At 38.5% G+C, this 18,158-nt stretch overlaps 1 protein-coding gene across 1 annotated transcript in view; it reads right to left on the reverse strand.

The window, feature by feature from the left end:
- The window catches only part of FCHSD2 (FCH and double SH3 domains 2), a 249,661-nt gene that overhangs the window by 21,293 nt on the left and 210,210 nt on the right, over nucleotides 1-18,158 (reverse strand). Inside the window, exon 13 of the mRNA XM_055423620.2 lies at nucleotides 7,730-7,891. Coding sequence (XP_055279595.2) covers nucleotides 7,730-7,891 — 162 coding nt within the window. The remainder of the gene's footprint in view (nucleotides 1-7,729; nucleotides 7,892-18,158) is intronic.

An 18,158-nucleotide genomic window follows, 5' to 3' on the forward strand; every position in this document is an offset into this window, starting at 1 on the left:
TGACACTGGTTCTCTTGATCTGTGGACACCAACCCAACAGTCATATGCAGCTAAATAATTTCCAGCCCCTGGCAAAGGGTCTTATGAGCAGTGAAGGCTCAATAAATGCTTACTGAATTGAATTAAACTGATCCTACTGGGAACCTGAAATGTCAGTTTCATTAAAAGTGTGGACATTTTGAGTATGGAGTTTAGTCCAGTAAAAAGGTGAATGCCCTTTACATTTGGAAATACTGTAAATAATAAAGCAACTGAAGATTTTTATAGGTATATTCCATTATTTTCTATAGTTTACATTTACCTCATCATGAAAATCCATTGTTCATTTCTTTGGGATTTAGCTTAAGCCAACAAACAGGTTTCTGTGTTATAAAAACAAAGCCCATTGGATGCAAGGGCTATAAGGCATTACTGAGGCAGATGGGAACCAAATTAGCATCTTAAAGGTTTAAAATCTTTATTCTTGCCTTTCAAACACATACTGAGCATGATCTTCATAATGAACAGACCTAGAATTTATTTCTGTGCAACTCTGTGAAATGCTCATATACTTAGGGATGCTTCCCAACAGAGTAGATGTCAGGATGCCTTGGCATAGTAGTTGGGGGAAGTGGTTGAAAACAAGGAAGTCATGTAAACACTGTCAGCTACAGTCTGAAAATACAGAGGGGAAAAAAGAACAGACAGAAAGAACAAAAATAAACCAACCTCAAACTAAGAATCTCTGACTCAGTAATTCTAAGATCCTAACTTACAGAAAAAAATCCCCAGTATGAAAAAAATGTGTAAAAATGTTTTAAAGTGTTATTTAGACTATGTGGAGGCAAGCCAAATACTAAACATAAAGAGTTAAGTAAACGCATTCCTGATGGGATATTACACAGACATGAAAAGGATGATTATGAAGGTCATCCGTCAATATGGAATGTTAGATAAAAATATCCAAAATTAACCTTATTACGATAAAAGTGCTCAAAAAAAGAATAGTAGAAAGAGGAAGGAATTCAATTAAGTTGCTAACAGTGTTGTTTTAAGGATGGAGCTTTTTTTTATTTTCTTCTCTGCCATACTTCCTAATTTTTTGTTATCTAGTTATATAATCTTTCTATTCTACAATTAATATAATTTCAAAATTAGGTTTTAAACTGGGTATGGGTTTCTGAGTAAGAGAAGGCAAGAAAATAAGAAGGGATAAATGATAGAAGGGGTGACTGGGTCACTGGCAGCAATCCAATCATAGGAGACTGTATGCAGGCTCTGATTAACCATCAACTGAATAATTATACCAGTAGAATGCTCTCCATTAAAAAATATTGCTATATTGTGATTTTTTTCCTTTCTATTCCTATATTCTGTACCACAGCATAATACAGAAGGTGAAGAGTTAATACTCAGGAAAGTATAGTCCCTTTCTTATTCTATAAGATAAACAATATACATTTAAAAAATATTTATCTCTATGGGGCACTTTACACTAGTAATGTCTAATAGTACTATTAACTATGTTTTCCAGACGAAAGGGAATTCTAAACCTGATGAGTAATGCTTTTGCTGGCATCTGTAATGGAAGAAATAATTTGGCCCCCGAATGTGTATTTCTACTCTCTGTTTCTCTCCAGCTAGCTGTCAGTGTGAAGAGCTACAAATTCCTCCAAGTTATTTCATGGTTGTCATTTAAAATCAGGTTAAGTAAATATTGGGACTTCATTAAACTATTTTATGCTTACATCTTTCCCTTATTTATACTGATAGTAGAGCATCCACAAAATACATCCCTCAGCTGAAACTGAGAAAACACAGGTTCTGTAAGAGTGACTACAGGGAAGAAAGAGTGGAATGGGATTGCAAAATGCTCCTTTCACAGAGGATATGACATGTCTCTAGATGAGCTGATGTTTCGGGACAGTTGTCAAAAATACCCGATTTATTCAACACTTACAATCAGTCTGTACTATTCACTGCCAGACACTATGCTAGGGACATCTCCTTCATTTCCTTCCTTCATGCTCAGATGCCTTCCTTTATCTCTTGTTAAATTTCTTTAAAGATTATCCCAAATGACATTTCCTTCATGAGGACATTTCCTTCTCTCCCATTTTTCTAGCAGGTATAAGCATACCTTGGAAATATTGTGGGTTTGGTTTCAGACCACCACAATATAGTCAGTTCAGTTCAGTAGCTTAGCTATGTATGACTTTTTGTGACCCCATGGACAGCAGAACATCAGGCTTCCCTGTCCATCATCAACTCCTGGAGCTTGCTCAAACTCATGTCCATCCAGTCGGTGATGCCATCCAACCAGCTTATCCTCTGTCGTCTACTTCTCCTCCTGCCTTCAATCTTTCCCAGCATCAGGGTCTTTTCCAATGAGTCAGTTCTTCGCATCAGGTGACTAAAGTATTGGAGCTTCAGCTCCAGCATCAGTCCTTCCAATGAATGTTCAGGACTGATTTCCTTTAGGATTGACTGGTTTGATCTCTGTGCACATAAATCTATGTTTATATTATAGTGTAGTTATTAAGCCTGTGATACTATATGTCTAAAAAATGTATATACCTTAATTAAGAAATACTTTATAGCCAAAAAATGCTATCATTTGAGTTTTCAGTGAGTCACAATCTTTTTGCTGGTAAAAAGGTCTTGCTTCAATGTTGATGGATGCTGACTGATCAAGGTGGTGGCTGTTGAAAGCTGGGATGTCCATGGCAATTTCTTAAAATGGGACAGCACTGAAGTTTGTGGCATTGATTTACTCTTCCTCTCATGAACTATTTCTCTGTAGCATGCAAAGCTATTTGATAGCATTTTACCCATAGTAAAACTTCTTTCAAAACTGAAGGCAATCCTCTTAAACCCTGATTTATCAACTAAGTTCATGTAATAGTCTAAACTTTTTGTTGTTACATCAGCAATCTTCACAGCATCTTCACCAGGAGTAGCTTTCATCTCAAGAAATCACTTTCTTTGCTCATACATAAGAAGTAACTCATAATCCACTAGAGTTTTATTACACGATGCAGCAATCAGTCACATCTTGAGGCTCCACTTCTAGTTCTAGATCTCTTGCTATTACTACTACTCTTGCATTACTTCCCCCATTGAATTCTTGAATCCCTCAAAGTCATCCATGAGGGCTGGAATCAACTTCTTCCAAAATCCTGTTCATATTTATATTTTGACCTCTTCCCATGAATCATGAGTGTTCCTAAGTGGCATCTAGAATGGTGAATCCTTTCCAAAAGGTTTTCAATTTACTCTGCCTAGAGCCATCAGAAGAATCACTATCTAAGGCAACTACAGACTTACGAAATGTATATCTTAAGTCATTAGACTTGAACATCAAAATTACTCCTTGATCCATGGGCTACCAAAGGGATATTGTATTAGCAGGTATGAAAACAACATGAATCTTATTGTACATCTCCATCAGAGCTCTTGGGTGACCAGGTGCATTGTCAATGAACAGTAATATTTGCAAAGGAATCTTTTTTTCTGAGTAGTAGATCTTTTAAAATTTTTTCAAAAATTTATTTATGTTTTTTGGCTGTGTTTTTGGTCTGTGTTGCTGCATGGGCTTTTCTCTAGTTGTGGCAAGCAGGGGCTGCTCTCTAGCTGCAGCGGGAGGGCTTCGCATTGTGGTGGCTTCTCTTGTTGCAGAGCACAGGTTCCAAGGGCGCAGGTTTCAGTAGCTGCAGCACATGGGCTCAGCAGTTGTGGCTTATGGGCTTAGTTGCTCTGTGGCATGCGGCATCTTCCCGAACTAAGGATCAAGCCCCTGTCTCCTGCATTGGCAGGGCAGATTCTTTACCACTGAGCCACCAGGGAAGACTGAGTAGTAGATCTTAAACAGTGGATGTAAGATATTCATAAAGTCATGTTGTACAGTGATACACTGTCATCCAGGTTTTTGTTCCATTTACAGAGCATAGCAAAGTCCCTAGAATTTTCAGAATGGTAAATGAGCACCGGCTTCAACTTAAAGTCACCACTTCCTTAGCCCCTAACAAAACAGTCAGCCTGTGCTTCAAAGCTTTGAAGGCAGGCATTGCCTTCTCTCTATCTATGTAAGTCCTAGGTGACATCTTTTCCCATGGCAAAGCTATTTTGTCTACATTGAAAATCATTTTTCATTGTGAGTACCTTGATTAATGATCTTAGCTAGATCTTCTGGATAACAAGCTGTAGCTTCCACATCAGCATTTGTTGCTTCACCTTGCACTTTCATGTTACAAAGTTTCTTTCCTTAAACTTCATGAACCAACCTCTGCTAGCTTCCAACCTTTCGTTTCAGTTCAGTTCAGTTCAGTCGCTCAGTCGTGTCCGACTCTCCGCGACCCCATGAATCACAGCACGCCAGGCCTCCCTGTCCATCACCAACTCCCGGAGTACACTCAAACTTATGTCCACAGAGTCGGTGATGCCATCCAGCCATCTCATTCTCCGTCGTCCCCTTCTCCTCCCGCCCCCAAACTTTCCCAGCATCAGAGTCTTTTCCAGTGAGTCAACTCGCCGCATGAGGTGGCCAAAGTATTGCAGTTTCAGCTTTAGCATCAGTCCCTCCAATGAACATCCAGGATTGATCTCCTTTAGAATGGACTGGTTGGATCTTCTTGCAGTATAAGGGACTCTCAGGAGTCTTCTCCAACACCACAGTTCAAAAGCATCGATTCTTCGGCGATCAGCTTTCTTCACAGTCCAACTCTCACATCCATACATGACCACAGGAAAAACCATAGCCTTGACTAGACGGACCTTGGTTGGCAAAGTAATGTCTCTGCTTTTTAATATACTATCAAGGTTGGTCACAACTTTCCTTCCAAGGAGCAAGCGTCTTTTAATTTCCTGGCTGCAATCAGCATCTGCAGTGATTTTGGAGCCCAAAAAAATAAAGTCTGACACTGTTTCCACTGTTTTTCCATCTATTTCCCATGAAGTGATGGGACCAGATGCCATGATCTTTGTTTTCTGAATGTTGAGCTTCAAGCCAACCTTTTCACTCTCCTCTTTCACTTTTACCAAGAGGCTTTTGAGTTCCTCTTCACTTTCTGCCATAAGGGTGGTGTCATCTGCATATCTGAGGTTATTGATATTTCTCCCAGCCTTACTTCTTTCAGTCTTCACAGAATTGAAAACAGGGCCTTGCTCTGGATTAAGCTTTGGCTTAATGGAATGTTGTGGCTGGTTTGATCATCTATCCAGACCACTAAAACTTCCTTGCTACCAGCAATAAAGCTTTTTTTCTTTCTTATCATTCACATACTCACTGGAATAGTACTTTTCATTTCTCTTAAGAACATTCCATTTGCATCTATAACATGGCCAAACATTTGGCTCAAGAGGTCTAGCTTTTGGCCTGTGTTGGCTTTTGATGTTCCTTTCTCATTAAGCTTAATCATTTCTAGCTTTTGATTCAGACTGAGAGATGTGCACCTCTCCCTTTCACCTGACCACTCTATAGATTATTAATCAGCCTAATTTCAATATGGCTGCATCTCTGGGAATAGGGAGGCAAGAAGAGACGGAGAGAGACAGAGGAATGGCTAGTTGGGGAAACAGTCAGAACACACAAACATTTATCAATTAACAGGTGGGATTTGTGGTGCCCCAAAATGTTACAGTAGTAACATCACAGATCACTGATCACAGATCACCATAACAAATGAAAAATGAAACCTTTAATTTGTTAAAAAAAAATGCAATTGTTGGTGAGCTCAATAAAGTGAAATGCAATAAAATGAGGTATGCTAAGTTTTTCTGATACAATTTTACAAAACCATGAGATCTTGGAGCTGGAGGGTATCTTAGAATTTCTGAAATCCAGAGACTTTTTCCAATATGTGCTGAGGAGTTAGGAGTTATCAATTTCAAGTTTGCATTTGCTACACAATAGTTCAGTTATACACTTCCATGTATCATTAAGATCCATAGAAGTCTGTCTGCTCTACCAGTTTGTAAGCTTTTTGAGGAGAAACACCAAGTCTTGTTCAATTCCAATTTGCCCAGGAAGTGGGCAGATAGGGATAAGTGCCTGCCCAGTTGATAGAGTTAGAAAAGATGCTAGTCTGAGGAAAATCATGGGGTTGATAGGTTGCCAACAGTAAGTACTGCTGAAGAAGCCAAAAAAGCAAGAATGTATCTGGAATTTGTTATCACTGTAAGTTTTGTTAAACAGAATAACGTGAATCAGATGGAAGTTGTGGCTTTTAAAAGATGCAAGGGAAGAGACATTCCATGAGACAGAGTAACTCTGTTGTATTTGAAACAGGGTAAGTTCTTCTAACCCCAAAGTCAAATAGGTGATATATACTTATTTTCCCCAGCTGGATTACCATTAATAGTGAAATAAAAATAAACCTTCAGCAGATTGCTTTTCCTTAAAATGCACACACACTCACAATCCTTTTTAAATGTACAAGTGTATTCTCTTTAAATGCCATGCAAAAAAACTGACAAAACTTCCAGGAATGTTCTTAAACCATGGCCATTTTCTCTAGCTCGATTCCTTTTATCTGAAAGGCACAAATATTGAAGAGGAACTATGGATACAGTGGAAAGTCAGGAGATTAGAGTTTTAGTTTGCTACTATGCCATCTGGGCTTTCCAGGTGGTGCAGAGGTAAGGAATCCACCTGCCAAGGCAGGAGACAAAGAGACATAGGTGTGATCCCTGAGTTGGGAAGATCCCCTGGAGTAAGAAATGGCAACCCACTCCATTGTTCTTGCTTGGAAAGTTTCATAGACAGAGAAGCCTGGCGGGCCACAGTCTAGGGGGTTGCAAAGAGTCAGACATGACTGAGAAACTGAGCATACACACTATTCCATTTATCTGTTGATTCATTCACTTTGTCCTTCAACGGACATTTACTGAATACTGATATGTGCCAGACACTTTGCTGTGCAGAACAGTGAACCAGGTAGGCATGGAAATTACATTTCAGGGAAGAAGATAGATGATAAATAAAATAAAACAAGAAGACAAATACAGATTGTAATAAATGCCATATGGAAATAAACTGGATGAGAGAGAAACATGGGTAGGGAGAAAGCGGGAAAAATAGTTTGACCAGCAAGGCATTATATATCCACCTACGTAAAATCACTGAACTTTTCTGATACTCAGATTTCCAGGAAGAAAAACCACAGTTGAACTGGATGACATCAGAGTGGAGAACACTCTGAACCTGAAGTAAGAGAACGTAAGTATGGGTTCTGGCCTTATTCATAAACCTATACCTGTAACACTGTCTCCCTGATGAAAGAAAGAGACTGTGAGCAGAGTGTGACAGGCCTTGTGAACTGAACAGACTAAGTCATAGACTGTGTTCCTTTCCCTTCTTTAACACTGTTTACAATGCTCTGGATGTTCATTTTCATTTACACTGAAGAAGACCTCTGAAAACCCTGGAAACATTAGACTAAAATTTTTATCCTGCTACCTCCGGATAAGAAATATACCTACTTTTATGAATGGGATAATGATAAACCTACTAGAGATAATATTTTATCACTATATAATGCACATTGTAAAAAAGTGCTATTCTTTTCTTCTCTCTTTCTTTCCTGCACTAAGTTTAACTCAATTAGTGATAGACTAAAGGAAAAAACTCCAAACCATTAGAAAACCCATTACTTTTTCTTTAAAATTTTGGCTATTATCAAGTTTGGTTACACAGTCATAGAAGAGCATCCTTTAAGTGAAGTTAGCCCATCATATTCAAGAGAAACTGTACCGAGTGTAAGGTTCCATTATTAGACACTGCAGGAAGGCGGGCCCATCGCTCATTTTCCAGTTCTTCCATCACTTGGTTCATTGCACTCTTTAGCCATGTGTCGACAGAAACACCAATCTGCTTTAGTAGGTCCAGTCGGGCTTCAGCTTTCAACTTAATTATCTAAGAGAACCAAGAAAATGGTCAGAAAGCAAAGCATTCTTTCCTCAAATTGCTTCTAAGTTATTCCTGATTTAATAATTAGGAAAATCTTGATATTCACTAGTAGTTCTTCCTTGGCATAGATGTTAATTTTTCACTTGCTGAGAGGGAGAGAGAGCGAGCGGTAACAGGGAAGGAAAAGTAAGATGTTAATGCAACATAAAGTCTGCTTTCCTCTCCTGTTAATAAGGCTACACCTCAGAACATTCTAAAGTTTAGCATTTTCAACAGCCTTCTAACCCATTTCCTGGACTTTCTCTTTTCCTCTATAATCCACCTTTTATAAGTCAACGAACGATCTCATCGGTCACTTCTCTGCTTAAAAACACCCATGATTCCTGACTGCCTACTGAGTAAAGATTTTAAATTATATTCTAATGCAGCTATCAGAAACAGGAGATGTTGAGAATAAAAGAAGTTTCTATGCTCCAAATTCAAGAAAAGGAAACATTGCCCGTTCTTTAGCTCTTGTTCCAAGCCATAAGCAAGTAATCACAGAATTAGTTCAAACCTGTCCCAATCAAACAGTAACTGCTTTGCCCAATAGCCATGCCTCTAAGTCACAAGTGACAGCCCTTGCTTCTGCAAGGCAGCCAGTCAACCACAGCCTCACTCCAGTAAGCATCAGCAGTCAAGCTTCCACTCCTGCTTCCGACAGTCCTCCAATTTCTGTGTGCTAGTGCTTAGTTACTCAGTTGTGTCCAACTCTTTGAGACCCCATAGATTGTAGTCCGCCAGGCTCCTCTGTTTGTGGGGATTTTCCAGGCCAGAATACTGGAGTGGGCTGTCATGCCCTCCTCCAGAGGATCTTCGCAACCCAGGGATCAAACCCAGGTCTCCTGCATTGCAGGCGGATTCTTCACTGTCTAGGGAAGAATAGACCCTCCCTACCGACTTCTAGGGAAGTCCTATCTCTACACACCAGTTAAAAGTGAGCAACTCTGTAGTACATTCCCAGTTTTGAAAATCTGCCAGTCCCTGAAACCCACACTTCTCAAAACCCTTTGCATCAGTTCTACTTTGTCAGAGAGATTATATTTTGTAAATATTCTTTTTCTGCTTTCAGTTCAGTTCAGTCGCTCAGTCGTGTCCGACTCTCCGCGACCCCATGAATCACAGCACGCCAGGCCTCTCTGTCCATCACCAACTCCCGGAGTTCACCCAAACTTGTCCACAGAGTCAGTGATGCCATCCAGCCATCTCATTCTCTGTTGTCCCCGTCTCCTCCCGCCCCCAACCTTTCCTAGCATCAGAGTCTTTTCCAGTGAGTCAACTCGTCGCATGAGGTGGCCAAAGTATTGCAGTTTCAGCTTTAGCATCAGTCCTTCCAATGAACACCCAGGATTGATCTCCTTTAGAATGGACTGGTTGGATCTTTAGCAAGTAGTAAACTCAGTGAGATGGCTGGATGGCATCACCGACTCGATGGACATGAGTTTGAGTGAACTCCGGGAGCTGGTGATGGAGCGGCCTGGCGTGCTGTGATTCATGGGGTCACAAAGAGTCAGACACGACTGAGCGACTGAACTGAACTGAACTGAAACTCAGCCTCACTGTTCTTCGTATTAAGAGTGGTGGTGTCTTCCTCAACATTTGAAGGCTCCATTGAAATAATTTTGAGGACCTTCACTGGATGGCCTTCTACGGACTCTTGGACAAACAAGTGTGCTCACTGAGCCCTTCTGGTATACAATTTTGATCACTCTCTGGACTCTCTGCTAAGGGAGTTGGTATCAAAAAGGATCTGAGCTCTGACTTCTTTCACTGAGCTCTCATTGCTAAACTTATTTTGTATTCCTAAGTTTTGCACAATGAGATAAAGGGACTTCCCTGGCACTCCAGTGGTTAAGATTCCCCTCCTCCACTGCAGGGGGCACAAGTTTGATCCCTGGTTGGGAAACTAAGATTCTATATGCCACATGGGGCAGCCAAAAAAAAAAGAGTGAGATAAAAATTCATATTATATAAGATTAACCATATTAGTCACTTTAAAGTACACAATTCAGTGGTTTTGAATATCACATAGACCTTAATATAGAGTAATTAAAGATTCTGGCTTGTGGCACACTACTTGGTAAAGAGACTTGCAAAAATCTATTTCTTCTAATAATTTTTTCTTGGTAACAACTTTATTGACATACATAATTTACTCATTTAAATTACTTAATACACTTGACTTACAGCATATTCACAGATACATGCAATTATCTCAACTTTCTTTTATTTTTTAACTTTTTATTTTAAATTGGAGTGCAGTTATTTAACAATGTTGTGACAGTTTCAGGTATACAGCAAAGTGATTCAGCTATACATATACTATTCTTTTTCAAATTACTATCCCATTTAGGTTGTTACATCTTATTGAGCAGAGTTCCCTGTGCTAGTGCTATACAGTAGATCCTTGTTGGTTATCCACTTTAAATATAGCACTGTCATCACAGTTTTAGAACATATTAATTACCTCCAAACCTCCCCCTACCCCTGCCATGTCCTTTAGCTATTGCTCCCCTATCCCTTATTCTCTGTAGCCTCTGGAACCACTAATCTACTGTCTTTGTCTATGAAAGAAAATGAAAGTCATTCAGTTGTGTCCTATTCTTTGCGACCCCATAGATTGTACAATTCACGGAATTCTCCAGTCCAGAATACTGGAGTGGGTAGCTTTTCCCATCTCCAGGGGATCTTCCCAACCCAGGTTTTAGATTTGCCTGTTCTGAACATTTACTATAAATAGAACCATACAATATTTCCTGTCTGGCTTCTCTTACTTAGCATAATGTTTCTAAAGTCCATCCACGTAGTAACATGTATTAGTATTTCATTCCTTTCCATGGATATTGCATGGATATAACACATTTTGTTTATCCATTTGTCAGTTAATGGGTTGTTTCAACTTTTCAGCTAATATGAAAATGTTGCTATAAACATTGGTATACAACTTATATGTCAGTGTACAAGTTTTCCTGTAGACATATGTTTTCGTTTCTTGTGGATATATACCTAGGACTGGACTTACTTAGTTATAAAGTAATGGTATATTTGCTCATTTGGGGAAATTGTTTTTCAAAGCAGCTACCTCATTTAACAATCACACCAGCAGGGTATGAGGGTTATCATTTCTTCACTTCCTGGCAACACTTGCTAATGTTTGCCAGTTTTGATTCTAGCCATCCTAGTGGGTATGAAGTGGCATTTCACTCTGGTTTTGATTTATTCCCTGATGACTAACGATGTCAAGCATCTTTTCATGTGCTTATTAATCATCTGTATATCTTCTTTGGAGAAATGTCTATTCAGAACTTTTGTCCATTTTAAAGCTGGGTTGTCTTTTTACTGTTTTTATAGTGCCTTTGTCTTTTTGTTGTAAGCCTTTTTATGTATTTTAGATGAAAAAGTCCCTTATTAGATATCTGATTTGCAAATCAGGTCAGTTCAGTCGGTCAGCATGTCCGACTCTCTGTGACCCCACGGACTGCAGCACGCCAGGCCTCCCTGTCCATCACCAACTCCTGGAGCTTGCTCAAACTCATGTCCATTGAGTTGGTGATGCCACCCAACCATCTCATCCTCTGTCGTCCCCTTTTCCTCCTGCCTTCAATCTTTCCCAGCATCAGGGTCTTTTCCAATAAGTCAGTTCCTTGCATCAGGTGACCAAAGTACTGGAGCTTCAGCTTCAAACATCAGTCTTTCCAACGAATACTCAGGACTTATTTCCTTTAGGATGAACTGGTTTGATCTCCTTGCAGTGCAGGGGACTCTCCAGTCTTCTCCAACACCACAGTTCAAAAGCCTTAACTCTTCGGCACTCAGCTTTCTTTATGGTCCAGCTCTCACATCCATACATGACTACTGGAAAAACCATAGCTTTGACTAGATGGAACTTTGTCAGCAAAGTAATGTCTCTGCATTTTTTTTTCTGCTTTTTAATATGCTGTCTAGGTTTCTCATAGTTTTTCTTCCAAGAAGTAAGCATCTTTCAATTTCATGGCTGCAGTCACCATCTGCAATGATTTGCAAATATTTCCCCCCATTCTGTGGGTTGTCTTTTACTTCTTAACAGTGAAGCATAAAAGTTAAAATTTTGATTAGTCCAATTTATTTATTTATTTTATTTTATTTTGTAGCTTGGGTTTTTGGTGTCATATCTAAGAAATTAATCCAAGGTCACAAAGATTAACCCCCATGTTTCTTAAAAGGGTTTTATAGCTTTAACTGTTTCATATGGGTATTTGATCATTCTGAGTTGAGTTTATTTTTGTATATGGTGTGAGGTCAGGGTCCAGCTTCATTCTTTTGTATGTGGATATCCAGTAGTCTCAGCACCATTCTAGCATGTATTTTAAACTAATATAGGCAATGAAATGTTTTTTAAAAATGAGTAAACTAAAAAACCTTTTTTTTTTTTAGAAATTATAAACGTAAGTCATTTAACTGCTAAAGCAGAGAAGCAAAGAAAATACGAAGAGAGGGAGAAAAAGACATGTGTACACACACACACGAGTGAGAGAGATCAGTATATTCTATTTTCTCAAATCTAATTTTCATAAGATTTATTTTTGTCAGTACTTTGCCAAACAATTAAAGAACATGGTATTTGCAAACTTAGACTGCAGTTCCAGAATAAACTATGCTAGCCTTCCTTCAGAGTTCCAACTGTTTATATTTTAACAACTATTTAAAAGCAGAACTTTCCAGTGTTTTCAAGTGCATTTTGATGATTAAATTGATTAAAATTCTGCAGAGCATAGCTCTCTGAAACTTGATGGTATTCCAGATACTGCTTGACCAAATCATTTTTAAAACTTGTAAAAAGATAGAGCTCTTTAAAATGATGTTTTAATACATAACTTTGGTGTATTAACACTGGCAATTAACCAACTTTAATGTTAAACTGAATATATGTGTATCCAAGTGTCACACCATGGTTGAGTTTATAAAACTTCTTGACAGTTACAAAAATCTATAAACCTAATTTGGGCTTCAGTTCAGTTCAGTTCAGTCGCTCAGTCGTGTCTGACTCTTTGCGACGCCATGAATCACAGCACGCCAGGCCTCCCTGTCCATCACCAACTCCCGGAGTTCACTCAAACTCATGTCCATCGAGTCGGTGATGCCATCCAGCCATCTCATTCTCCGTCAACCCCATCTCCTCCCACCCCCAATCCCTCCTAGCATCAGACTCTTTTCCAATGAGTCAACTCGTCACATGAGGTGGTCAAAGCACTGGAGTTTCAGCTTTAGCATCAGTCCTTCCAGTGAACACCCAGGATTGATCTCCTTTAGAATGGACTGGCTGGATCTCCTCGTAGTCCAAGGGACTCTCAAGAGTCTTCTCCAACACCACAGTTCAAAAGCATCAATTCTTCACCAATCAGCTTTCTTCACAGTCCAACTCTCACATCCATATATGACCACGGGAAAAACCATAGCCTTGACTAGACGGACCTTGGTTGGCAAAGTAATGTCTCTGCTTTTTAATATGCTATCTAGGTTGGTCATAACTTTCCTTCCAAGGAGTAAGAGTCTTTTAATTTCCTGGCTTCAATCAGCATCTGCAGTGATTTTAGAGCCCAAAAAAATAAAGTCTGACACTGTTTCCCCATCTATTTCCCATGAAGTGATGGGATCAGATGCCATGATCTTCGTTTTCGGAATGTTGAGCTTCAAGCCAAACTTTTCATTCTCCTCTTTCACCCTCATCAAGAGGCCTTTGAGTTCTTCTTCACTTTCTGCCATAAGGCTGGTGTCATCTGCATATCTGAGGTTATTGATATTTCTCCCTTATATTCAAAACATCATTTCTCTAAGGATAAGAACTGTGTCTATTTGTAACCCTACTATTTATTTAGGTCAGTGCATACAGTAGGAAATGAATAATGGTAGATAATACCATTTGCTACTCAATTACTTTTGGTATCTTAAACCTCCCCTCACCCCCAAACAACTTTTATCATATATACTAGGTACTATATGATTATACTATTTCATTTAATTTACACAACAAGCCTGAGAATGGATATCATAAACTCTACTGAATAGTTGAGAAAAATGATTTAATCAAGGTCATATCAATTGTGGTAAAAGGTTACACCCAATGAAACATGGGAGTCTCCATGCATCCCCTCCCACATTGATTCTGACCTTGCCCATATGATTATTTTTTTGGCCAATGGAACATGTACAAATCTGATAAAAGTAGAGGCCTGATAAGAGTGTTACTAGGACTTGATTTCTTGGTATATGCCTCCACTATGTGAGGAAGACCTGTTTAGCCTACTTGAGGATGGAGGGCCATATGGAAAAAAGACTTAGTCTTCTATCTGTGTGCAGCTCTTTGAGTAATCATGGGCAAAACCTGCAGAAAAACTACACAGACAACACCAAGATGATGAAAGATAATAAATCATTGTTGTTTTTGCCATTAACCTGGATTTTTTTTTCTAAAGGCAGCAACAAATTACTGTACTTAAATAATTTAATTCCCAAATACCTGGGATATCTTTCTGTTACTGCTTTCTAATTTTATTCTGATGGGTAACAGAACATACTCTGCATGACATCCTTTCAAATTCAGTGACATGGGTTGGTGGTATATATAGTCTATGGTCTTGCTAAATACTCTATATCTACTTTATTTATTCATATTATTTTTTGGGGGCCAGGCCTCATGGGTTGTGGGAGCTTAATTCCCTGACCAGGGATTGAACCCAGGCCCTCCGCAGTGAAAGCACAAAGTCTTAACCCTAGACTACCAGGGAATTTCTCCTTGTCTACTTTAAAAGAACATTAACAGTATATTCTATTCCTGTGGAGCAGAGTGTTCTATAAATGTCTATTAGGTAAAGTTGGCTAACAGTGTTATTCAAATCTCCTATATATTTACTAATTTTCTAGCTCCTTGTTCCATCAAGTACAGAAAGGAAGGCTGAAGTCTCGAACTACGGTTGTAGATTTATTTCTTCATTTGGTTGTCAGTTTTTACATGAACTATTCTGTAACTCTATTATTAGTTACAAACACATCTAGGATTATTTTGATGAACTGTACTTCTTTTTAATCATTATGAATCATCATCTCTCTTAACATTTCTTATGCCATCTATTTTGTCTGATATTAATATAATCACTTCCATTTTCTAATGATTAGCATTGCTTCCCTGTGATGAACAACAGCTGAAATTTATGCTCTTTTTTTTTTTTTTGGCCTTAGAGCTGTTGTTTCTTGCCAAGTTCCTTGGAGTTTCTGTTCCACATGTCTATTTAGGTTTGGCCAAGGATTTGGATGGCTATTTATATGCAAATTTGAGAACTCCCTGACATCCCAGCTCAAGCCAGTGAGGCTGAGGCTCTCTGCTTGAATCTTAGTTGTACAGCCCTTCAGGAAAAGCTGTAAAATGTAAATGTCACTAACTATAGTCCCATTCTTTGAAGAGTCTATTCCTCTCTAGTTCTTATATGCTTTGGGGCATTTTCCAGTTCTATCAAATAGGTATTTTAAATATTTTTACCCTAGATTAGATTGGTCATTGTTATCTAAAAGAGGATATAAGCTAGTCCCTTATTATCAGAAGCAGAAACCCTTGAAGAGATATATCCTACATTCAAGATCTTAAATCTCACTCTGTAGTATTATTAATAATATTTGCATTTTAATTTTGAAACTAATACATATGTAGAATAAAGCAAATAAAATATCATGATAATATTATAGGAATTAAAAATCTCAATATAAAAGATATAAAACCAAAAAGTTTAATAAAATCTTTCCAAATTTAAATTTTAACTGAAAATATCAGTCTGAACTCGTGATTCTAAAAATATTCCTAGCTCTAAACCACAAAGAAAGGGCCAAGAAACAAATGACTCCCATTTATTTCTATACCACAAACCAGGTGCAATAAGCACCTTCACAGCCTAGACTTTGGTATCTAAATACTATTCTATATACTAAAAGAAATCAGGGCTTCTTGGAGGAAAGGTTAGTTCTAAATATGGGCAAAGAAAATACAAAGCGAGCCTAAGACAGCTTTCACTCATTTCATATGCTAGCAAAGTAATTAATGCTCAAAATTCTCCAACCTATGCTTCAACAGTACCTGAACCAAGAACTTCCAGATGTTCAAGCTGAATTTAGAAAAGACAGAGGACCAGAGTTCAATTGCCAACATCCGCAGAATCATAGAAAAAGCAAGAGAATTCCAGAAAAACATCTACTTCTGCTTCACTGACCACACTAAAGCCTTTGACTATGTGGATCACAACAAACTGGAAAATTCTTCAAGAGATGGGAATACTAGACCACCTTACCTGCCTCTTGAGAAACCTGTATGCAGGTCAAGATGCAACAGTTAGAACTAGACAAGGAATAACAGACTGGTTCCAAATTGGGAAAGGAGTACATCAAGGCTGTATATTGTCACCCTGTTTATTTAACTTCTATGCAGAGTTTTTGTCTAACATGCTAAATGCCGGGCTGGATGAAGCACAAGCTGGAATCAAAATTGCTGGGAGAAATATCAATAACCTCAGATATGCAGATGACACCACCCTTATGGAAGAAACTGAAGAGGAACTAAAGAGCCTCTTGATGAAAGTGAAAGAGGAGAGTGAAAAAGTTGGCTTAAAACTCAACATTCAAAAAATGATCATGGCATCCAGTCTCATCACTTCATGGCAAATAGATGGGGAAACAATGGAAACCATGACACACTATATTTTCTTGGACTCCAAAATTACTGCAGATGATGACTGCATCCATGAAATTAAAAGATGCTTGCTCCTTGGAAGAAAAGCTATGACCAACCTAGACAGCATATTAAAAAGCAGAGACATTACTTTGCCAACAAAGGTCCGTCTAGTAAGGCTATGGTTTTTCCAGTAGTCATGTATGGATATGAGAGTTGGACCATAAAGAAAGTTGAGCGCCAAATAATTGATGCTTTTGAACTGTGGTGTTTGAGAAGACTCTTGAGAGTCCCACAGACTGCAAAGAGATCAATACAGTCAAACCTAAAAGAAATCAATCCTGAATATTCATTGGAAAGACTGATGCTGAAGCTGAAGTTCCAATACTTTGGCCACCTGACACAAAAAGCTGACTCATTAGAAAAGACCCTGATGCTGGGAAAGACTGAAGGCAGGAGGAGAAGGGGATGACAGAAGATGAGATGGTTGAATGGCATCACCGACTCAATGAACATAAGTCTGAGCAAGCTCCGGAAGATGGTGAAGGACAGGGAAGCCTGGCATGCTGCAGTCCATGGGGTCGCAATGAGTTGGACATGACTGAGCAACTGAACAGCAGTAAGACAGCTTGCTGTGCTAGAAAGCAAATTAATGTTAAAAGACTAACAAGAATAATGTGAAAAGGACACAGAAGTCAGCTTAAATGGACTCTCACTAGCCAAATTTAGACAATATGGGGCTTAAAGTAGGACAACTATAATATTAAAAATACATTAAATGAATAAAACCATAATAAATTGAAAGTACATAAAGTGGGACTCCATGAGGAGACACAAATAATAAGTACTGTGGAAAGAATGTCTACCATGGAGCTGTGAACTGAAAAACTCCCAGAGATTGTATAGGGCTGAAACATGTTGTAGTTCTATCCACCCAGAGCTGAGAGACCAGAGACCTTGTTGGATTTTCAAGGCATAAGAAGAAATGGCAGAAAGGAGATCCCTTAGTAATAAGGCTAAACTAGCCCTATTGGAAAGACTACTTTAAACCAATCTAAACAGAGCTTAAAAATAAGTCTTGAATAGATCTAACTGATCTGCAGATCAAACTGAGCTGGCTGCCCAAACAAAACTCAACAGGTTTTAACAGAGGAAAAGAGAATCCAGACACTCAATAGCCAGTCACTATTTCTCGTATTCAGTAAAAATAAATAAATAAATAAATAAAAGTACTAAGTATTTGAATAAGAGAAAAATACAAGCCACAGCCAAAGGAAAAATCAGTCAGTAGAATGAGAGTCAGAAATCACAGAATGAGTAGATGAGAACTTTCAAGTCACTTTTATAAATACACTTAAGGACTAAAAGGACATCATGAAAATAAACAAGAGTGAACTGGCGGATATGAGAAACCAAACTGAACTTATAGACCTAAAAATGTGATATTTGAAATAAAAATTCACAGGATAGTCTTAATAGCAGGTTATAACTACAGAAGAAAAGATTCATTAACTTGAACACATAACAACTCATCAAACTGAGATT

Source organism: Moschus berezovskii, chromosome 14 (assembly GCF_049115385.1).
Source record: "Moschus berezovskii isolate FMDL1 chromosome 14, NW_MosBer_1.0, whole genome shotgun sequence".
Taxonomy (NCBI): Eukaryota; Metazoa; Chordata; class Mammalia; order Artiodactyla; family Moschidae; genus Moschus; species Moschus berezovskii.